Source organism: Tupaia chinensis, unplaced genomic scaffold, assembly GCF_000334495.1.
Source record: "Tupaia chinensis unplaced genomic scaffold, TupChi_1.0 Scaffold000192_1, whole genome shotgun sequence".
Classification (NCBI taxonomy): domain Eukaryota; kingdom Metazoa; phylum Chordata; class Mammalia; order Scandentia; family Tupaiidae; genus Tupaia; species Tupaia belangeri.
Window position 1 is genome coordinate 1,080,350 of NW_006159667.1, and position 24,214 is coordinate 1,104,563.

The following is a 24,214-nucleotide window of genomic DNA, read 5'->3' on the forward strand; positions in this document are numbered from 1 at the left end:
CTTTCCTTTCCTGAAATTGCAGGCACATTTCAGCACAGACCCACTGCTTGGTTTCATCAAAATCGAACCAGAGGGAGCCGGTGGCGCTCCAAGCTACACACCTGTGCACAAATTAAAATGTCGTCACTCACACTTCCTGTGCATCAAACACAACCCTGCGAGTGTTCTTCCAAAGCCCACTATTGGCTTTTACAGACAGCTCTCCAGCACCAGTAGGAGTGGGGCGGGGAGAAAATACACTGGCGTACTAAGTTAGTAACGGAAGAGCAGCTCAGCTGAGCGCCATGAACACTGACAAGGCACTGTACCCAGGTCTGCATTTGTCAGGGGCTGCCTTTTTGCTTTAAAGTATATCTGAGATGTGGACTTGAGGTTAAGGAGCCCTCGACAACTTGAGCCTACCCTCCTTGTAAATACCACACCACTTCTTGAGATCAAACAAGACTTTCAGGCCCAAGTTTCACACACAGAGACAGAACAGCTGTGGAAAACCCTCATTTGTCTCATTTCCTGCCAACCCAGCACTGGCAGCATCCTCCTCCTCCAGTATATTCTTTAAAACTAACAACATTGGTTTTAATTAACTGCTGGTCACTAACAGTGTTACATTTTAATCAAATATAAATGCTTTGCATACACTTACTTGGGGGCAATTATTTTCATCACAATAAGGTGCAATTTAATAATCTGTCATGTAATTGTGCAAACACAAGTGCATGGCACTGTGGTAGTGTCTGAGAGAGAAGCTCGTGGGCCAAAACAAGGAAATACTGCAGGCTGCATCCATGGAGCCTAAAGTGTCTCCAAATCTCCCAGCCAGGGCAACAGAAAAGAGCAGTGGTCCTGGGGAGAGTCAGCTACCTACTCTACCTGTTATTTCAGACACAGCAAGTTCAACTCTTGGGGAGGAAGGAGCCATTCAGGCAACAACACACCAAGGACCTGGATCATAGCCTGCTCCTAAGTAACACACACAGATAAGGAAGAGGTGATTAGACAGTGTACCACCAGTGGGACTAAATATCAGCCCCGTTGGGAGCACAACGTAGCAGTAAGAATTTCATAGACTGTACTGCAGCACAACTCACCTACCATCTGAATAGACCTTTTTGTGCTTTCTCCTTCAAGGCAAATCTTGGTTTTAAAAATGAAGACATAATCATAAAAGGTGGAAATAATCTGTATATCCAAAATAGGTAAAAACTGGTTAAATTATGGTATGACATTATTAAAAACATAGCCATTGAAAATCATGTTTCAGAATATTATTTAAAGGCCCGGGGAAATCTTCGCTTACAAAATATGAACAGAGGGAACCAGCAGTTAGCATAATGGCTATGTTGCTGGACTCCCACGTAGTCGACAGCGGTTCGCGTCCTGGACTCGGTGGCTTAAAACTCACACCGGGCGCGTGTGCGTGTGTGCCCAAGATCCCGAGAGGAGAATGGAGGAGAAGGGATTGCAGTGTGACCATCCCCCCAGGGGGTGATTTCTCGCTTTCTGTCTCTATGTCTCTCTCTCTCTCTGTCTGGCGAGCGCACGCACCCTATAGCGAAAACTTCCCCCCCCCCCAAAAAAAAAACCATGAACAGAGAAGTTGTTGAGAAGGCCATGAGATATTAACAATGCTGATAGGGCTTCTGGGTGGAGGGATTTACGCAATGTATGTTTTCTTCTTTAAATTTTCCCAAATTTATAAAATGAGTATGTTACACATTTATAATCACAAGAAAATTTTCTAGCATACAGAATTATATAAAGATGAAAGCAGAAGCAGAAGCCATCTAATGGAATTAATGTATGAAAATAATGAATGAAAATTAAATTAATAATAAACTATCTAGAAGCAGGTATTCACAGGGCTTGGAAACTTCTTATTGAGACTCTTTGTTAAAAAGGGAGAATCTAATCTCTCCTTAGGGTTGGCCTGATTGTTCAAAACAGTGAGATTATTGCCAGGAAAATACTATTAGAGATAGAGGTCACCTACTTATCTGTAAACCTCCATTAGATATATAAAATTAGAGTCTCTCTTGATAAAAATTATGGTGCAAGAACTATTTTAATGTGTCAAAATACATTGAAATGGTAGTAGAAAATACTTTAATTTGTAAAAATATGCTCAAATAACAAAGTATGTGTAATAATAAGAAATATGGGCCAGTAGGTGGTGTCAAGGTAAAGCAGCTGTATCCGACATGACTGACTGCACAGTTCAAGTCACAGGCCCGGCAGCTGGGTGTGTGCATGTGTGCACAGAATGTCAAGAGAAGAATGGAGAAAGGACTGTGGTGTGGCCACCTCTCCTTGGGGGTGATTTTTCACTTTCCCTTTCTATCTTTCTCTGTTTCTCTTTGCAAGTACATGCACCCTACAGCAAACCAAAGGAACAAAACAATAAAGATAAACAGGTGCAGTGCTTAATAGTACCAATTGTTTTAAAAAATGAATTCTGAGAAACAAGACTATGGGAGAAGGTCACCAACTTCCCAACCAACATGCAAGGCCATAAGTACATTTGGAAGGAGTTAAATCCTGAGTCTTCCATTTACCAGAAAAGGAAACTTGAGCAAATCACTGAGTCCTTCCCAAACCTCTGTTTCCTCTTCCATATAAATACATTTAAAAGTAAAAATAAAAAAGGAAAGAAGATGGAAGGAAGAAAGAAAAAGAAAAGAAGGGGGTGAGGGTTACACAAGACATTGCATGCCCAGTGCCTCAGACTCTGCCTGGTCTGCCTCAGCCTTCCTAAGTATCCAGCCACTGCCTTTTCAGATTCTGTACATAATAAGCAAACTTCCTCCACAAGAAAGAGAATGCGCCACCTCTCCTTGGGGGTGATTTTTCACTTTCCCTTTCTATCTTTCTCTGTTTCTCTTTGCAAGTACATGCACCCTACAGCAAACCAAAGGAACAAAACAATAAAGATAAACAGGTGCAGTGCTTAATAGTACCAATTGTTTTAAAAAATGAATTCTGAGAAACAAGACTATGGGAGAAGGTCACCAACTTCCCAACCAACATGCAAGGCCATAAGTACATTTGGAAGGAGTTAAATCCTGAGTCTTCCATTTACCAGAAAAGGAAACTTGAGCAAATCACTGAGTCCTTCCCAAACCTCTGTTTCCTCTTCCATATAAATACATTTAAAAGTAAAAATAAAAAAGGAAAGAAGATGGAAGGAAGAAAGAAAAAGAAAAGAAGGGGGTGAGGGTTACACAAGACATTGCATGCCCAGTGCCTCAGACTCTGCCTGGTCTGCCTCAGCCTTCCTAAGTATCCAGCCACTGCCTTTTCAGATTCTGTACATAATAAGCAAACTTCCTCCACAAGAAAGAGAATGCCCTTGGCCCATCAAAACATTCTGGTCTGTTTGGCAGTTGGAATTCATATCATAAATTAATAAACCCACAAACTGACTTTTAAATCACATCTTTATTTATTCAGCATAAATCAGCAAATCAGTCAAATCAACAGCATTTCTCAGCCTATAAAGTTCAGAGCTAAGCTCTGGAAAGAACTAAGCAGAAAACCTAGTGCTAGGCCTTAAGGAAAAGGACAGGCATTCTTCCTCATCAATCTTAGCCGGAGTCATCCCTTAACTCTAAGGCTGAACACAGCACTTCAGTCGCAATTCGGAAGGTACGTAGGCACGTGGGGACGCGGCTGTGCTTTATCCTGAACCTCCGGCAAGCTCCCGGCTCTTCTGCATGTAGTGCACAGCACCTGGATTTTCTTCCAGTCATCTGAGGGCTGCTTGCACATGCCGGAGGCAAGTGCATCCTTTCACCTGCATCTTTTTTCTGCCTTACCAAGTTCAGCTAATATGATCTCACATGAGGTGTGAACCCAGATCTAACAAGGCATCGCTTCACAAACCTTTCCTCTTTTTATCATGAAGTGAAATTTGCCCTGAAACTACAAATAACAGGTCCCACCTAAACATCAGCTCAAATAGTGTTATAAACCCTAAGAAACTCTTCTATTCCCTAGAGAACCCTGTTCTCTGAAGCAGATAAATTTCTTCAGGCAGAACACTCATATCTCCTTTCACTGGAATCCTCAGGAGGTGTTCTAAGCTACAAGGGACATGTCTGGTTAGCAGCTGGCTCGGAGACCTGGGAGAGGAAAAAAGCTCATACAGAAAATAACAGTGGTATGACTGTGTATAAGTCTGGCTCAAAAAAGAAAAACGGCATTGTCAGAGACCCAAATCCTAGACAGACCTCTTTCAGAAGGAAGGCCCCCTTGACCACTGAGCAGAGAACCATCTTGAATGGTGCTTCTCAAATTGAGGTGCAATAGAAATATCTGGGAATTGTGAAAACTGAGCATTCCAGGCCCCAATCACAGAGATGTAAACATGAGCAGCTTACAAACTACACCTGAAGAAAAGCTAACCCAGCCTCTATTCTGGGAGAAAGGTTCCACTGGATTTCATTCCAAGGGCTAACAGGACACATACCTGTGCATCTGAGTTAGAGCTTGGAGGGAGAGGAACCACGAGGAGACGGGCAGTGGCAATCAGGAGCAGACCCCAAATACACACCGCAACTCAGCTGCTCAATCGAAATATACAGCATCAGCAGAGATCCACTTAATCTTTGTCCTCAGAGCGTCCTGTGTAAACCCAGAAGGCCTAAAGCTCATTTGAAGCAAATGAGAAGCAATAATGTTGGGGCAGCCATATTTGCAGTGAATCTCACAGTTAACAATCAGATGACCTGCCCTTGTAGAACTTCGCATCAGGGGATACCTTAGAACTGTACATATGAGCATCATTTTCCTAGCAGGGAGGGAACAGAGGTAAAAGAGATGTTCCAAGGTCAAACAGCAGCCAAAAATAGCAATGAGTGCCTGCTCCTCAAATCACTTCAGTGGCACCAGGATGCTGAAAGATATATGAGCGTATGGATGGGAGAGTCCAAAGCTACTTCCTTAGATTTTGCATCCTCCAGGTCTCCTGATGCATAATGATCAACATGTCTACTACACTGAGGGGCTTCACATTCCTGAATTAGCAGTAGCAGTGGGCTATTAGGCAGAAAAAAATCCAGTGTCAATGTGGACTTTAGATAAAGGGGGGAAATTAACCTCTTCACTCCCTTATATCTATCCCGACCACCACCAAAGACCAAGATACAGGGAGGACAGAGAGAGAGGCAGGGGAAAACGGGAGGAAAGACATGGGGAAAGGCTGGAAAAAAAAGTGTCTTGAAGCTATAACTATCTATGGTCCACTTCCTCTCAAGGGCACCAAGGCAGTAAACCTTGAACAACTGGAGTTTTGAAATCTTGCCTCACGGGTTAGTAACACTACAACTGAAACCCAACATCACAAACGCGTAAGCCCGAGAGAAGCTCTTCCCCACCACAAGTCAGCCTCACATCCTCTCTCATTAGAAGGCTCAAGGCTCCTGCAACCAGTGAGGTATTTTCTGCAGACTTAGAAATTGTTACCAAATAACATACTGATTTATGTAAATTCTGGGACCAGAAGAATATTGGTCTTGCTCATACTGTACAAAATGTAGTTTTCTACAACATGAAACTGCCTTAATAAGCAGCCTAAATGCATGCGGTTGCTCCAAAAACTAGAGCAATACACTTATTGTTGGCCATGTTTTAAAAAGTGAATTCTGGTTAAAGATGGCACTGTTTCTGGCTGAACCCAAAGTAAGACAGCTAAAGGGCAACAGTCAACACTGACAACACTGAACATTCATTTGCAGGCCCATGCAGCAATGGAAACAGAGAACAGAGGATTGAAGAACAACAAAAGACAAGGGGAATACAGGCACAGCAACGAGCTCCTTTGTAAGGTGTGCAGTAACAAGTAATGGAATGACCAAATTGTGTTGACCAGGAGTGACCTCATCATTCAAATCCAAGATTACAAATTCCTTCTCTGGACTCACTCGATGGGGAGGGGAGCAGAGCAGGTGGAAATACAAAGAATCACTTTGCAGGGTGGAGATGGAGGAAGGAGGGTAATCCAAAAGACTTCAAATAAAAACTAAGGTAGCAAGAGCACTTATCTATACTCTCAGCATTATGACATTTCCAGAAATATTGGCAAGTCAAAAGCACAGAAACACACAAATAATCCAACAAACAACAATTCCGAGAACCATGAAGTGAGGAAGACAGTGTGCTTGGGGAAAAGAGAGAACCAGGTCACAAGTCTCCAAATCCACTAGCTCTGAGGAAGTCAGAAGAACAAAGAGAAAGCATGTTCCCCCCTGAACACGTTCAATTATATTCCTAGACAGAGATATTAAGCACTATCAGCTTCTGCCCTCCGAACTCATTTCTTGCTGGATGATACAGGTGAGAGATGAAAAGCTGTAGGATTTTATTACACTGAATTTTCAGTTTGTCAGGTTCCATCTAAAATATCAAGTACCCTGAGACTAATTTGTATCTTTCAGAATTGAGACATCTCAATCCAAAAGACACATTCTCCACCTGCCATAGTTTATGAACACCTAATAAGAACGATGGCCCCAAATGCTGTTACAAACTGAAGAAACGCAATGGCTTCTCCACTGAGGAGCTTACATTTGCCTGCACTTGCTAAAACAGAGTGCAAGCTCGCCAGGAGGACTATCTCTTGGCATGCAAACAGGACTATCTAGGGCTGAAAGCTTCCATCAGAAAAGAGGACTGGGAGGGGGTGAGGGAAGGAGGGGTAAAGGCAAAAAGCTTTAAGAGCAAGGAGGCGGGCACCAGGAACAATCTGTGAAGGAAGACAGGACAGAACCTAGCTCAACTGGCGGTGGGGAGGAACCCTGGATGTTTTCCTCAGGAAAATGCTGACCTGGTGGTTTAATACACACTGAAAGGAATAGAAAAGGACTGGGATAACTTCTTTCCCCTTTATAAGAAATAAATAAAATAAGCTGCCTTGAGTGATGTCAAGTCTCCCTCCTCTGAAAGTACAAACTGGCCTAATAATCCTGGGTGTCCCAATAGCCAAAACCAGCAAATGGAGCTGTCTGCCAATTCTGCCATGCGGAACACAGTGCACTCACTCCGCTGCAGCTGCAGTAAGTGGTAGAGAGGAAAAGGGGTCCAATAAGGATTGGGCAACAGGCGAGTCTGCACCTCCACCCACAGGGCCAGGTCTCAGGCCAGAGCCTGCGGGAGCCAGGAGGCTGGAAAGGGAGCCCGGGCAGCAGTACATCAGCAGCCCCTCCACAGAGCTGCACCCACAGCCTGCGCATGCTGGTCGTTCTAAAACAGGCCCCTCCAGCTGGAGAAGCAGATGCTAAAGGCAGCTCCATATGAATAAGAATGTGGCTTTCTCCCTAATTTCAGCCCACGTTATGAAAGCCCAACAGCCCATGATAAAAGTCTAGCCTTCCTGGTTATGATGAGGAAAATGTCCTGGGAATGATGGGTAGGATGAGAAAAATCAGGTGTTAATGTAATCTGCCCGTCCCCAAATTTGAACAATGAGTAAGCATGGCCAATGAGATGCAATGAGTCATTATATAACAAACACCTGAGTATCAACTATGTGTTAGGCAGTTCAGCTAGCAACAGATATGAAGAAATGAGAAATCTACTTGACCCAGAAAATCAAACTGAGTAGCGATGGGGGAAAAGGGCAGAACACAACAATGAAAACTATTTTAAAGCCCCGACTACGGACATCCATTTATGTAGGTTATCCAGAAGCGGCGGCACAGCAGAAGCAACGAAATTCTGGAGACCGATGTCAGAAAACAAAGGTGCAGTAAGTACCCCACGTGTAGGGGTTTCTTCTGCGTAGCCTCACTAAGAGCCCAGTAAAGTGAAAGAAGGGTGAAGTTCATCAACTGGCATCAAGCAGGGCAATGAAAAGGTAAGAAGCACAGTCTCCAGAATGTCTTCAAGAGATCCCGTTGTGAAAAAGCAACACACCAGGGTGGCCACCAATACAAAACTGAGCCAGGCAAAAGCATCTGCAGCAAACAGACAGATATCACAGTAGATGGTGAGATTAAGGACTGTAAAATGTGAACAACCCATAAACTGACTGCAGATTTTCAAAGGAAGACTGAAATGAAAAGTGACATCAAAAATATGCCTAAACAATAGGCCTGTCATTTGCTAGGGAAAAAGCAAGCATCTGTGTCCTTCAGCTTCCCCTTCTAGACTCAGTTCTGAAAAGCCTTTGCTAGAACAGTGACATGAACTGCTGCTTCATCTGTAACCCATCACCCAGTCAAAAGTCCACCTGGTGACCAGCACACACACACACGTCACAATTACAGATTCAGTCGCTAAAAGAATAAACTGCTTACTAAAAAAATAAAATAACTTCCCAGACCTATAGTGCCTGTAACACATGAGGAACTTAAATATTTGGTGTCTCAACTAAACAAAATTTCCCCAGTACAAAGCTAATTAGCCCACCAAGGAATGAAGCTCACAACCCTGGCCTGCAAAAGTGCAAAGCACTGGATGACTGCGCTCAACTTGTCTAGAATATAAATGTTATGCAAAAAAAAAAAGAAAAAGTAATTTATCTAAACACAGTGTAGGTAGCTCTGCAATCAGTATCTCATAAATAAAGAGAGAAAGATGAAGGGAAAACGCTCTAATTGATTTTAAAATTAGTTCCAAGCAAAGAAATAATCTGACAACCAACAATGGCCTGCAAAAGTGCAAAGCACTGGAGACTGCCGCTAACCTTTCTAGAATATAAATGTTATGCAAAAAAAAAAAGAAAAAGTAATTTATCTAAACACAGTGTAGGTAGCTCTGCAATCAGTATCTCATAAATAAAGAGAGAAAGATGAAGGGAAAACGCTCTAATTGATTTTAAAATTAGTTCCAAGCAAAGAAATAATCTGACAACCAACAAGGTCGACAACAGTAAAAAAATATATAGCCCTCAGTAAAAAGTGCATCTAAAAACTTCAATGAATCAAGATACCTGAACGATTATGAAAGGAAAATATTCAGAAGAACCAGAATTAGAGTAAAGGTGTTAAATGAAAGTCAATTGGGGACCAACCTTCAAACGCACTTAAAATCCTGAAATTAACCCCTCTGGTGGACTGAACACAATCTGTGCTGTGCTAATGGAATACACAGTATGAGAAAAACCAGCACACACAGAGAGGTAGGGCTACTCAACTCAATGACAGCAACTAGATTGAAACTGAGACTGGGGAAGAGGAAGTGCCTACAGAAAACTAAGCCATGTGTGACCTAGCCAGCAAAACAAGCAATCCAATTAGGAGGTAGAAAAAAAGGAGTGTGAAATACCCCCGGGACCATTAGACATTGGCTCACGTAGGAATAACTATCAAAGCAGGCAAGGAGATGAGCATAGGCTGGAAGGTAGTAAAAATGATGCCCACTCAAGAGCAATATATGGAATTAGGTCTTGTGCCTTAGCAAATATGTTGATTTAAACATGTATTAAATGCCTACTGTATTAACAGCACTCTGCAAGATTCTGAGAGAGGGAGATATAAATCAGAGAAAACCTTGCTATTCCTGGCCTCAGTACAGTTTAGACTTCACATTGTAAAGTAGATATGTACATAAATAAAAAGTACAGGATGTTACAAAGACGGGAAAGACTATGTGTATGGAAGTCTCTGGCCTAAGAAGGCCTCCAAGAAGCAGGCCAAGGAAGAGGGTTGCCTCAGCACAGCAGGTCTGCTGAATGGTCACGGGACAAAAAAAAAATATGATGGCACTGTCACCTCTGGAAACAACAAAGAATTACTGCAGTTCGCAGGACTGAGAAGAGGCAAGAAGTATGAGCATACCAACACTTGGAAAACAGATAAACTGAAAAAGTAGAACTGTGATAGTGATGACTAAAGGAATAGAGAAGAGACAGAGAAGCGGATGAAAGAGGTAAGTGCACATGGGTCAGGAGGATTAACCACTGAGACCCACTAGGAGACTGTTAAAACCCCACAAAAACTATCTGAAGAGCCTCGGAAATGGATACATAACCAAAGAAAATATGAAAGCAAGTTAAGGGGCAACAAGAGAGGCACATGCTGACTTCTCTCGTATAAAATTCACTTAGAAACATCAGTGGGACGTACATTTTAGGAAACTGCTACCTACCCACATACCAGATGTCTTGACCTCATGGAAAGGAGTTAAGCTTGTCTCCGAGTGACCTCTCAGGCTAAGAAACAGGTCACCGCAATGGTTTAAGTGGTAGTACCTGGATATTAATCTTAGAAAACAGAACATAAATATCCCTGAATCTTAAGTACATGAGCTAAGACCTACCCATAGCCTCCTCATAGTAATTTTGCTCAGTCTTCTAACAAAGGAGGTTTCAAGTGTGCTTCTCAAAAATGCTCAGATCAAACAAATCTGAAACTGGTACAGAATGCCTCTGCCAGTGCTCTGACACATTCTACGTCTTTTGATCACATTGCTGCAGTCCCAAAATCTCTCCATTGGAAACCGGTGAAATGCTATATCCATTTCAAAGAGCTTTTGCTTTTCTCCAAGGTCCTTAATGCCAAGCTGGAGTCCCTCTCTAATTTGCTATTTGCCTTATGCTCCTAGTCACAAGCACGGGATCACAGTCAGTGGGTTTATTGGTTTGCCCCCACTTCACTTGGGGACGCCAGCCCCACAGCTTTCTGTTGGTATGCATCTCAGCGGCAGCATCGTCAGCTGGAGCGTCCGGAGGGACCAGTCATCTTGCTTTCAGAAATCTAAACTGGAGGGAATAGGCTGAGAACCGTTTTTAATCGTGTCTAAATGGCAAAGCACCCCCTGGGCCCTGTACAACGAGTGGAGTTATCAGCACGAATGGGCCCTACCTCTGACAAAAAGCCCTTAAGAATCCCAGGGCATCTCTAGTAACGTAACTACCTGCAGCTCATCTCTCCCAGCTGTTGCCCAGGAGGCCCAGGTGGGTCTGGCTTGGAAGACTGGGCAGATTACACTTTAAGGAAATTGGATCCTTGAGTGCCCAAGTCTGAATATTTAGATGCCTTCATGTGAATGAACCTTTCTGTGATAAATAAGTTCACAGGAAAGAGGCTGAAAGACAGGGGATGGAAATAAATAAAAGCTGATAGCAGGGGACTACCAGCTGAGTGAACACTCCACCCTCAGTTCACACACCTATCAGAGTACCAAGTTCCAGCACACAGACTGTGTGTGTGCGTGTGTGTGTGTTGGAAGGGGGAGAGGAGTTACAGAGAAAAGAGGGAGAGACGGACAAGCTAAGGAAAGGAGTTTGAGCAGGTTGAGCAGTGACAAAGAGGTAAAATGCAACACTCTGAGAGGCTGAACCACAATGGGGAGGTTCCAAGTTGACACCAGAGACCTCTCTGAGTTCACTGGGCACATGGTCCTGGCTGGCTGAGGCGGGGGAGGGTGTGTGTGTGTGTGTGTGTGTGTGTGTGTGTGCACGTGCACATGTGTGTTGGGGAGGTGGATCACAGTGTTGAGACTCTGTTGGGGGTGTTCTCTGTCTCACTCATGAAAGAGATAACTAAACAAAAAATAGGTGGGGCAAGGGCAGGGAGTTTCCAGAAAAGGTTACACAACTGAAAGCAAACTTTGCACACTTAACACCTGGGGGGAAGGGGCAAGATAGGTAAACCATGTACCTGTTTTCAAGGTACATTCAGCTCTGTATCTTTCAGCTAAATATAACAGCACTACAAGAGCAGGACTTCCTGGGGAATAAGTCAGCCCCTTCATCAGAAGCCTAGGGGTGGTTTCCTTTGTCATTAACACTCCAAGTGTAACACAAAGCTCACAGCAGCCCTGGGCAATGGAGCACTAGGCTTTCCAGGTTCACATCAAAGCCAAGCGCTCTCTAGGAAGTCCTGAGATTGTACAATGCATTATCTCCTTTAAGGCAGCAGCTCAGAAAACCCAGAGCCTTTCTCCAAGATTTAGCCCTTATTTCTTTATGGCAAACAACAGGATAAAACAATTATACCTTTAGAGGAATTGGTGTGTGTGTGTGTGTGTGTGTGTGAGGTTCACAGGAGGACCACGAGTCAGTATTCTAAACTGGTTCTCAGTCAGTAACAAGTCATACTAAGAGTGGACAATGGATTTCCCCTGAATGATCCGCAATGGTGCCACAGAACCTCAATCAACATCGCCCACGGTCAAACAGAGTCTCCAACTAAAGAAATATTACACAACCCTGTTCTTAACTCTCCCATCACATTTTCCAGAGACAAACCAGGTTCTAACCCGAATCCTGGAACAGTGGCTACCCATGAATTCCTGGGTAATACTGGAAAGCAGTGCCTAGGGTGAAAACAGTTCCTTTGATCAGGATGTTTTGCCCAAGTACTTCCTCTGGCTCTAATTAGAAAATAACCATAAACGGGGAGTGGAAGTATTCAATTAGCCTTGGGCGAAACCTCATCTTCTTGTACAATTTAAGAGAAACTTGTTTCTGTGTACAAAAAAGAGAAATCCAATTTGCCCTACCATCCCCCCCAATTTACAGATGTCTCAGAAGATCTATATTAGTTGATGACAGGCTAGTAGTTTTTAGGGCATGAGGAAGAGAAACATTAAGAGAATCTCCCGTGCTTCCTTGAAGGGCAAGCTCCATTGGGTCCTCATCTGGGAGCCTGTAGGAAGGAGGCCTCCCCTGCAGCAGGAACTGCTGCACACCATCTGCCTGCCCTTGAGGAAACTCATGCCAAAGACGTTCTCTTCACCTACTCCTCCAGTTTCTCAATCTGCACTCTCTCACTTTGTTTTTTGGTTTAGAAAAGTCTCCAATGCCGCAAGCTCTCAGATTATCTTTTCCTCCATTTCAAATCCACAACCCCAGACAGGATCCCGTAATTAGACAGAAAGTAACCCCATGAACATTTCTGGTAAGACCTTACACAATCGACCTCTCACATGCCTTCATCTCCAAACAATCATCAAGCACTCTGCGTTTTTGCAACTACAAACCATTCTCCAATTCCCCAAACACATCCTAGATGTTCTCTTCGGAGACTCTACCAGCCCTGTTCTAACTAGGGCAGGCACTTTTCTTATGCTCTCTGTGCCTGGCACAAGGGCACCTGTCAATGGGACAAAGGAAGAGCAGGAGGTGAAAGTCCACCTCCATTCCACTAGCCAAGCATGTGCCCTGACAAGAGGCTGCCTGAGGAAAGAGCAGCCTTCCCTAATTGACACAGAGATGCCAATGGGCTAACAGAGCCGGTCCCAACATTTACGCCTTGAATACATGACTGGCTCCCTGTGTTGCAACAGGCAGTATATTGTAAAGGGATCAATTGGGTCATCTGAAAAGTTATGACACATTTTTGCATAGAAAGACATAGAAAAATAGTCATGACTTTTCCAACGACCTAGTATAAACCCAAGACCCAAAGGAATGTCTTGTGCCTTCTTTGTATGCATATCATTATAGCTGCAAAGGAATCCCCAGGTAACTTTTCTTCCTACACACACATTATAAATCTCTGTTAACTTTAAGATAAACATAGAACAGAATCTTGCACTCTTTATATAAGCTTGGAGAATTCTTTAAGTGGAAAAGCAGGAATTCTGAATCTTCCAGTACAAAAAGAGACGACTACTGAAGCAATATCCACAGTTCTCAGTCAATGTACCATCCTCCCCAAGAGGTCCTTGGTCAACTGAGGCTTGAGCAAAAGCAAACCCAGAACTGCTTCCTGCAGATCAGTTTTTATCTAATATGATCTTTTCTTACAAACGCGAACTACTTTCAATCACATCAACTCAAACCACTAACACCAGAGTACTTAAATCCAAACACGCTGTTCCCCGGTTTAAAATTCTTCAAATCAGAACCTAAAAGCACAGCATATACGTCTTCATCATGTGGCCCCCGCAAAGCTCCCATGCTCCTTTCTTACGGCTTGCTAGAATTTAACTTCCCTCCATGTTACACCTCATGTTCTCTCTCCCTTCATGAGTATCCGAGGATGTTTTTGTTTGTTTGTTTGTTTGTTTGTTTTTGAGAGGTTTTCACTATAGGGCACGTGCGCTCGCCAGACAGACAGAGAAAGACATAGAGACAGAAAGCGAGAAATCACCCCCCAGGGGGGATGGTCACGCCGCAATCCCTTCTCCTCCATTCTCCTCTCGGGATCTTGGGCATGCAACGCACACGTGCCCGGCGTGAGTTCTAAGCCACCGGGTCCGGGACGTGAACCGCAGTCGACTACCTGAGAATCCAGTGACATAGCCATAACGCTAACTGCTGATTCCCAGTATCCGAGGATGTTTAAAGGACATGTATAGGCTACAGTTTCACACCCTACAGGTGTCACACTCTCACACACCACCCACAATGGCCGTCCAAGCCCTCCTCGAAGCTTGCCTAATTCTAGACATTGCTGCTCTTTAAGTCAGAAAACATCTTCTCCCACTTTCCATAGAAGTCCTAATCATACTACAGACTTTAAACGTCATTTCCTCGAGAAATCTTCCCAGATTGTGTACTCTCCGAACCAAAAAGTTATCTTTCGCAGATCTTAACATCAACGAAATGACTTGTGGAATTTTCCTACCAGACTTCAAGACTCCATGAAAGTACCTACAGCAGTATCTGTATTTCCTGCCGTGTCCCAGTCTAGTACCTGGCAAATAGCAGGCACAGTATTTATTGATGATGACTAACTCATTTCTTTGAATTTGTGGAAATGTGCTGTCTGTAACAGTTGTGTCATGTGGCTATTGAGTCCTTAAAATATGCTCGAATCAGTAGAGATGTGCAAGTGAAAAACACACACCAGATTTCAAAGACTTAGGGAAAAAACTCATTAATATTTTCATAGACATTAAATGTTGAAATGATAATATTTTGAATACATTAAGTCAAATAACATTAAATAACTTTAAGGTTTTGGTTCATGTTTCTTTTTAGTTTTTCAATGTAGCTACTTGAAAAATGTAAACTAACAAATACCGAGCACCTGTATGGCTCACATTATGCTCATGTGTTGCTCACATGACATATCTTTGGACAATGCTGGCTCACAGTACCCTTTCTCCTATTTGTTGCTTCCCTGCCTTGAACACTCAAGGTGGGAGGGCCTCTGAGGCAATCCACCACAACTGGGTTCTTCATCCTTGCGCCCAAGGTAGATTACATGACTTCGTTTCTTATGTGACCCCTCAGTAAACTTTTCCAAAGAAAGCTAATGAACAAATAATGGAAATCATTGCTCCTTTCCCTCAAAAGCCATATGATGCAGACTATTATAGCTTAGCCTTACTTAGAATTTTCTTAAAATGGAGTAAGATCACAGGAGTGAACAGCCAAAAAAGGAAGAAAAGGAGGAAACCTGTCTTGGTAAGGAACAAGAAATTCTATAATCATGATCTTGCATAAACGAAGAAATACATTTCAACAACTCCCCATCAGCCATTAGACTAAGGGAAATACATCTCCTCCCACTGAGGAGTTACAAAGGAGCATGGGAAAACTAAGAAATTCTCAGTAGTAGGTTATTTCTTAATTCAGAAAACCTGGCATCTACCTACCTAGGCTACAGCACCCCCACCCCCCGCAACACTGCTTAAAATTCAGCGACATAATCTACATTAACATAACGCTTTGGCTGATGATGCAGGCACAAAAATTAACGTTCAAGAATTTCAAAGTTGTGGTTGCTGTGGGAACCTTCATTCCAACTGCACGGCACAGATGCAGAAATGTGGACTACTCCCAATACTGATAAAACTGGAGATGTGTATTTACTCTGTGCAATGAGGCAGAGCTACAGTTACTGAGAGAACCTTATTTTGGTATTTCTAAGCTTTCATGCATTTAAATTCCCAACCTTACCACAATACTCTTTGCTGCATCAAATTGCCTTCCTCTATGGGGGAAAAAAGAGGAGAGAATGAACTGGTTGGCCAGACATTCAAATCACCCATCCTGTATATGTTTTTTATGCATGATCTGATTCAAAAGACAATCATGATATTTTTATTTCACTCTTACAGGCTGTCTGTAAACTCTCACACAAATAAAAACAGGGCATGAATTTCAACTTGTGAATGCACCAAGAAATGTATACGTGCAAAACATCTGTAAAGGAAATTTCACTTCTGAATAACTACAAAGGAGATAAACAGAAAAGGCAGATAGTATACAGCACTAATTGCAACCATGATATTTAATTTCTAAAAACTGACCAAACACTTACCTTTGGCAGTGAATCTCTCTGTGGGCCTAGTTTTATAACTTGTTAACAGTAAGACATTTTAATTATCAGAGGGCAAAATAGGAGTGGAGAAGATGTCTGTAAAAATATGATACAATCAACCTCCCAAAAATGTCTACCTCCCCCCTCCTGTACCCAACCTCTTAAAACTTATAAAAAGGAAAGAAAATGACCACAATAGTTAAACAAAAAAACTGCCTACTGGCATGCTAAATACCAACTCTTGGAGTTTTCATCCAAAGTATAATTTCTCAAAATAGATGTACTTAAGACATAAACGTTAAGTAGGTAAACACCTATTCTGTGAAAATATTCAACCAATAGCACAAAATAGTGCAATTTATAATTACAGTTACTTTGACAGGTGAGTAGATACCTCCAGAGAATAAATACACCAATATGTGATTCTTTCAAGAGCAAAAACATAAGAAATTATCAAATCAAATTGACTAGGAAACAGGTCCTATATCTCTAGGTATACATCATACACCTAAGATAGAGACCATCTCCTCTCTATCTTAGAGAGGAATAAGAGAAATAAATTCTTGTTAATAAACACTCATCCTCTGTCTTACATGTGCCAACCTAACTACTCTTAAGCCCCTCAGGAGGAACATCCAGTGTCCACCTGAGAAGGGCAGGTGGTTCAGGAGACATGGAGGCCTGCGCAATAGCAGCCTAGCTGCAAATATTAGGAAATAATACGTTGGATATCTAAATTATATGTCCTTTTGTATTCTCAAATATATGTACCATTGAACTAATTCTCATGTTCCTTCCCTTTGATCTTTTGCAAGGAGGCGCGACTGCTTCCCTATTGCTCACCTGGGTGTTCTCCCCCTCCAGCCTTGGTGGTCGAATGCTGGACAAGTGGATGGTCTTGTAGTCTCCAGAGTTCAGCTTCACAACAATGGCATCAGCATTGAGAACCTGCATCACCTGTGGGCAAGAAGAAAAAAATTGTGAACCTGCTTCATTGGCTTCTGTCACATACCAAGAAGCGAGGGACACCACAATCATGGATAGAAAGAGAGATCAACAGCCATTCTGGGAATGATCCAATGCCATCCTTCATGGTGAAACAATGTCAGAGAAAACTATGCTATAATTATCAGTTTCTAGAGACCTTATGGTGATTTCTCAATGTGATAGAATTTGTATCATTCATAAAAATGGTTGATCATTTTTATCTTTTGCTTTTGACCAGATATGTTGTTAACTACAAAGCTTAAGAACTGGAAATCCAAGAGGCTGGCCCCATTGCACAGTGGTTGAGCACAAAGCAGTGGAAGCCAGATCCCACATGACCAATCAGGGTTTAAGTCCAAACCTAGTGGCTTGAAAAATCACAAGAAGAAAATCAATGCGGGGTTCCTGACAGAATAGAAAAAAATTGGAGAATAAAGAATTTTGTTGTGACCAGGCCCAGTGACCTCTCTCTCTCTCTCATACCTTTGGCACAAACCACCACCAAACAAACAAAACACCAGTCTCCACATGTTTTTAACTAGAATTAAAATCCCTAACTTAATGAATATAGAAAGAGGCAATGGTTATATCAGGAGGTACCAGCACTAGATAAAAAAGAATCCAAATAGGATGCCCCAATCAAAAACAAGTGAAGAAAGAAAGAAAGAAAGAAAGAAAGAAAGAAAGAAAGAAAGAAAGAAAGAAAGAAAGAAAGAAAATTGTCCACTCAGCACAGGAAAGGAGACACTTGGATGTTGAGAAGCATTACCTCAGCTAATCTGAAAGTTGCTTGTTCAGAGCACTATGGGTAGCTTTGTTTTAAAACTCAAAATCAGGAGACCAGCAATCAGTGTAATGGCTATATTGCTGGACACCCATGTAGTTGACCGTGGCTTTAGTCCCAGACCTGGTGGCCTAAACTCACACCGGGCGTGTGTGCTTGTATGCCCAAGATCTCGAGAGGAGAATGGAGGAGAAGGGATTATGGCATGGCCATCCCCCATGGGAGGCGATTTCTTGCTTTCTGCCTCTCTGTCTCTCTCTCTGTCTTTCTGGAGCAGGAGGTACCAGCACTAGATAAAAAAGAATCCAAATAGGATGCCCCAATCAAAAACAAGTGAAGAAAGAAAGAAAGAAAGAAAGAAAGAAAGAAAGAAAGAAAGAAAGAAAGAAAGAAAGAAAATTGTCCACTCAGCACAGGAAAGGAGACACTTGGATGTTGAGAAGCATTACCTCAGCTAATCTGAAAGTTGCTTGTTCAGAGCACTATGGGTAGCTTTGTTTTAAAACTCAAAATCAGGGGACCAGCAATCAGTGTAATGGCTATATTGCTGGACACCCATGTAGTTGACCGTGGCTTTAGTCCCAGACCTGGTGGCCTAAACTCACACCGGGCGTGTGTGCTTGTATGCCCAAGATCTCGAGAGGAGAATGGAGGAGAAGGGATTATGGCATGGCCATCCCCCATGGGAGGCGATTTCTTGCTTTCTGCCTCTCTGTCTCTCTCTCTGTCTTTCTGGAGAACGCATGCACCCTATAGCAAATCCTCTCCCAAAAAAATAAATAAATAAATAAATAAATAAAAACTTCAAAATCAGTAACACTGAACTTCATGCTCAGCTGAAAAGGATCAACTTCTAGGGGCCAGCACCATAGCCTAGTAGTTAATAGAGCAAGATAACATATGGCTGAGCAAAGTTCAAATCCCAACCCCAACATCTTGAGAAACATGCCAGGTGCATGTGTCTGCCTCAAAACCTGACAAGCTGAGAAACAGAGGAGAAGGAATGGCAGCATGACCATGCCGTATCTGGGCTTTCTCTCGCTCACTCTCTGTCTCTGGTAAGCACAAGTACTCCTCTGGCAAAAATTTTTTAAAAAGATTAACTTCTAGTCTGGAGTAACTTTTATTTATTCAAAGAGCAAAAGCACAAATATTCCTCTGTGAGGGCTATTAGAACTCTTCATCAGGGCCAGCAGGTGGTGTGGTAGTTAAGGTGCTGAACTTCCACCTGGTCAACCATGGTTCAAGTCCTGGACCCGGAGCCTTGAAAGTGAATTTAAGGTGCACGTGTGTATGTGTGTGCCCAAAACCCTGAAAGGAGACTGGAGAAGAAGGGATTACAGGATAGCCATCCTCTCTTGGGGGTGATTTCTCACTTTCCCTCTTTCTCCATCTCTCTCTCTGTCTCTCTGGAAAGTGTACACACCCTACAGTAAAAATCTCTCTCTACAAAAAAATTTAAAAAGAGAGAGAGAGAGAAAAAAATCTCTTCACCAATGTGTACAGAATAAATTCTAATCACACAAGCATGGAACCACATCAGGGTTATAACTAGAACCTAAAGTACAGTCAGCAGTCTACAATTCACCCAATTATGTTCACAGTCTGTTGTTTCAAGGCTATTTGGGTTTTCTGCAAGCTACACTTTGCCACAAAGTAGCTGTTGACTACAAAACACCTACAGTCATCTACTTCATCCTGCAGAATCAAAATCAAACTCTTCTAGGTTTCAATCAGGCCCCATTAGGAGCCACAAGGCACTGAACAAACTATAGGGCCAGCTGCCACACCGTGACGGTAGACTGGCAACATGCCATATACCTCTTTTACACATAAAACAAAAAGGAGCTAGACTCTCCTTTGCCATGGCGAATGGCATGCTCAGAAGCATCTTAAGAAGGTCTCACTGTTTTCTGGAAGGTCCCAGCTCTTTCAGCACAACCATTTACTTGCAGACTCTTCCTAATACAGCTATTCTCTACTTTCCCAAAGAACCAGCCAACAACACACCAAGAATGTTTTAAGGGATAATCTGAAGAAAGAATAACTGAAAGTGAAAAATTATACATGACAGGAAATAGCAGAAGGTAAGTACCATTAAACAAAATGCATGAATACAGATAAAAGAGTCAAGACGTGAGCCCACGAAGGCTGACTGTGGCTGGTGAAAGAGAAGCTATCCCTGGGTTTTACCACGGTAAGGAATGGAAGCCAGGTAGAGAAGACTAACTCAGTGTTCAGAAAAGTAATGAACAGTTTGAGAAAGAACTGGCATTTTGCAGAATGAGAACAACCCATCCTAAAATTCATATACATTCTCAAGGGACCCCCAAGTAGCCCCCCCCCCCAAATCCAGATTAGAAGAGGAGAAGGTGTTTAATTTTCTCCTATACATTAGATTAACTTGCAAACCAGAAAGCAACAAAAAGATAGCCTCGGACATCCATAACCACGTTGTTATTAGCTTTCTGAAAAACTGGGAATCATGTAGGCTAAACACTAAAACCTAGAAAGCCAGAAACCAAATTTGTCTGGCCAGAACTATGTGGGGAAAACCACAGGCAATCAATGGCATGATGTGTGATCAAGACAGAGATCAGGGATGGTTATCTGATATAAGTGGTACCAAAAGGTATAGGACCCTCCAAGTCAAAGAGCACCTTATGCCTGTCCAACCAAAACACAAGTTCATGAGTTTTGATCTTATTTATATTACCATCTAGACAATTAATCCCAAGCAAAATCATCCACCATAATGGAATCCCTATTCTTAAAGATACCTGTACACCTTTGAACAACTGATCAAAATAGAAACACGTCCGCTAATGATATCCCTACCCTTCAACAGCCTACAACTGAAAGAAAGGAGAGGAATTACAAAGTGGATGACAGAATATTTGGGAGATGAGGTTTTCATGGCATGTGCTATACTGCGACTCTTACTTCAAGTCAAAAGGAAATAAAAATTATTCCACTAAGCTACATCAAGAAAAATAGCAACTGTAGTGAGCCCTCCATTTGTGAGGGTCCCAGGTACCAGCACTGGATGAGAAAGAAGCAATATGATCAAAAATGTCATGTTGTGTTGACACGGCCTATGTGGTTGTTCCTATAATGGCTGTGTCTGTGCAGAACACGCTCCTTTTTCTTATCATTCCCACAACACATATCCCAACTATTTGCATAGCATTTACATTGCGTTAGGCATTATAAATTGCCTAGAGATAACTTAATGTATATAGAAGAATTATATAGTTACTTCCAAATAATTCACTATTTTAAATAAAGGACTTTAGCTTTACAACTATGTAACAAATCAATATGGCTCCTCCTTTGGAAAGATTCCCAACAGGTAAAATGGTAATAATGGTCAGGTGTCTCAAATGCACACAGGTCACGGTATTCCAAAATCTCAATGGCGGACAGATCTATACCTCCTCAAAAACCAAAACTAACTCTTGTTAAACTGTCAATTGCCAAAAATATAGGGAAATTGCTATTATCAAGATACGGGAAAAATTTAAACATCCTCTGCTCCCTAAGGAGTGCTCACACTATCACCCCTGATTACAGAATGTGAAGATCTAAGCAAACCCTTTGACAAGTTACTGGTATTCGTCACCCCTTATAATGCCTTAGCAGCAGCAAATGGATTCTGGGAGCTGTAAATTTTAGGCAACAGCAGCAGACTCTCTCTCTGCTCAGCATCTCCCTGATTAGAAACCTCCTCTTCGGAAACTGTGCACTCTGGCATTGCCAGCCAAGGGAGGTTTAACCTTCTGGTGAAGGGGGTATGCTGAGTGCATGTCCGTGTGTTTGTGTCTGTGTCTGTCTGTGTGTGTGCGTATAAATGGGGCTTACGGGTATTTTATTCCTCTGTAAATTGTGTCATTACTATCCAGAGAACAAGCAGCCCCTGAGCAGAGACATGGAACTAGCCATAAAACACTGGTTACAGTCACGTACTGTGCAATAAGTAAAATGCAGAGTGGATTACTGTCCAAAGCCTGCTCATCAGTCCCGCTACAGGCCACATTTTAACTGTGATATTTACTATGGTGCATCTCATCAGAAGAACTGAAGGCCCATATTGCTCACCTTCACACACTATGGATCCCTAATGAAGCCATCCCCATAGTCACTCACCATACCACTCTAACCGTGAGATAACCTAAGGTGCAAGAGCAGAAATAAACATGCAGAAAACCACTAGAATACTGATGCCTGATGCAATTCTGTCCCCATTTCTTGAAGTTCAATTGTAAAAGAAAAATGGTTTAACAATGACAAGGTTTAGGCTAAGGGTTGCCAGAGGTCCAAGGAACTAAAGTCTTCCATCACGTGCATGGGACAGACATCCTGATTTCCTTCTGCCTCACTCCCTGTCCACAGAGCCCATTCCCAGCGCTCACTGGGTGGCAAAGGATGCTGTTGCTCAGCTTCTTAAAACTCTGAAGTATGCATAAAATGAACAAAAAGAGCCTTACAATAGCCTCTTGAATTACGGAGATCCTCAGAATAGCTCCCCAGTCACACCACCAATAGTCCCAATGCTGCGAAAATTTCAGTCCAGAGAGAAACAAAAGGACCATCAGCCCAGGCAGGGCTTCTACAGGTACCCCCAGGGAATGTCCTTTGATAAGGCCACAGGGAATGAGACACAAATGCCCTTTCTACAATCTGAAATCATGACATCTGGCTGCTTTCATGCTCCCTAAGGTTGCACGCTATATCTATTCTGCCCAGTCCTCAGAACAGTAGAGCTGCCACCCTTGTCTTTAACAAAAACCTAGCAACAATACTGAGATGGCAGAAGTTCTAAGAGCAATCAGTCAGATACTATAATGCGTACTTAAAAGGCTATCAAGCATCAGACAATTTCAGAAGAGACAGCCTACAAAACACCTCACCAATTCACCAAAATACTCAAAAACAAGGAAAATCCAAGAAGCTGTCATCCAGGAAAAGCCCAAAGAAACAGGACAACTAAACGTAATACAACATCCTGGGACAGAAAAATGACATTAGGAGAAGACTATGGAAACATGAATAGAATATGGACTTCAATTAATAATAACTTATCAATACTGGCACATTAATTACAACCAATGGGCCATACTCATGTAAGACATTAACAATATGAGAAATTAGGATGGGGACCAACAGTTAGCATAATGGCTATGTCGCTGGACCCCATGTAGTTGACCGTGGTTGGAGTCCTGGACCCAGTGGCTTAAACTCACGCCAGGCGCGTGTGCGTGCATACCCAAGATCCCAAGAGGAGAATGAAGGAGAAGGGATTGTGGGGTGGCCATCCCCCCTGGGGGGTGATTTCTTGCTATCTCTCTGTCTCTCTCTGTCTTTCTGGTGGGCGCATGCACCCTATAGCAAAAAAACTCTCCAAAAAAAAAGAGAGAGAGAGAAAGAGAGAGAGAAAAAAATGAAATTAGGATGGCTGTGGTTTGGGGGATAGATGGGTAATATGAGAATTCTTCGTACTATAGACTTCAGAAAATAATGGAAAATGGAATTAAAGTACAAGATTATTTTGGTGCAAAATAATTTTGAAATCCAAGCAGTTTTTTATGACATGCATTTTCCATGAACTTGAAGGCCGCTTCTATTTATTATTTCTGTAACTCTAAAACATCCCTAAAAAGTAAAGTCTATAATACTGACCATTTTAAAAGCCATAGTTTTTTAAAAAATCTTTTCTAATTCAATCATTTCCCTTTAATTAGCAAACTGGTTTGCTAGTATAAGCTGCAAACTAAGTCTTGGCCTCCTTTTTGGTGCAGCACAGGCCACCTTTTTAGCCAGACCATCCCCTAAAAACTTCTTTTTCACCTGAAAGTCATAACAAAATCATCAAGGAAGTGGCTAGGGTTTTTGATTCTCCCATTACCACATGGGAATATACATGAGAAATCTAGATAATGCCAAAGATACTAAATATCATTCTTGTCTTAAATTCACCTCAGGAAGCTACTTCCATTCAGCATAGTACTAGAAGTCCTAACCAGAGTGATTAAGCAAGAAAAAGAAACAAAAGTCATCTAAATCGGAAAGGAAAAAATAAAATTATTACTGTTCTCAGTTGACATAAACATAGAAAACCTGAATGAGTCCACAATAACTGTTAAAAATAATGAACAATTCGGGGGCCGGTAGGTGGCATGGTGGTTAGGGGTGATGGACTCCCACATGGCTGACCATGGTAAGAGTCTCAGACCTGGTGGCTTGCATTCTCTCTCGCTCTCTCTTCCCCTCTCTCTCCCCCTCTTTC

At 42.3% G+C, this 24,214-nt stretch overlaps 1 protein-coding gene across 1 annotated transcript in view; it reads right to left on the reverse strand.

Annotated features, from left to right (window-relative positions):
* The window catches only part of SND1 (staphylococcal nuclease and tudor domain containing 1), a 510,267-nt gene that overhangs the window by 405,438 nt on the left and 80,615 nt on the right, over positions 1-24,214 (reverse strand). Inside the window, exon 10 of the mRNA XM_006146865.3 lies at positions 17,001-17,114. Within this exon, the coding sequence (XP_006146927.1) occupies positions 17,001-17,114 (114 nt within the window). The remainder of the gene's footprint in view (positions 1-17,000; positions 17,115-24,214) is intronic.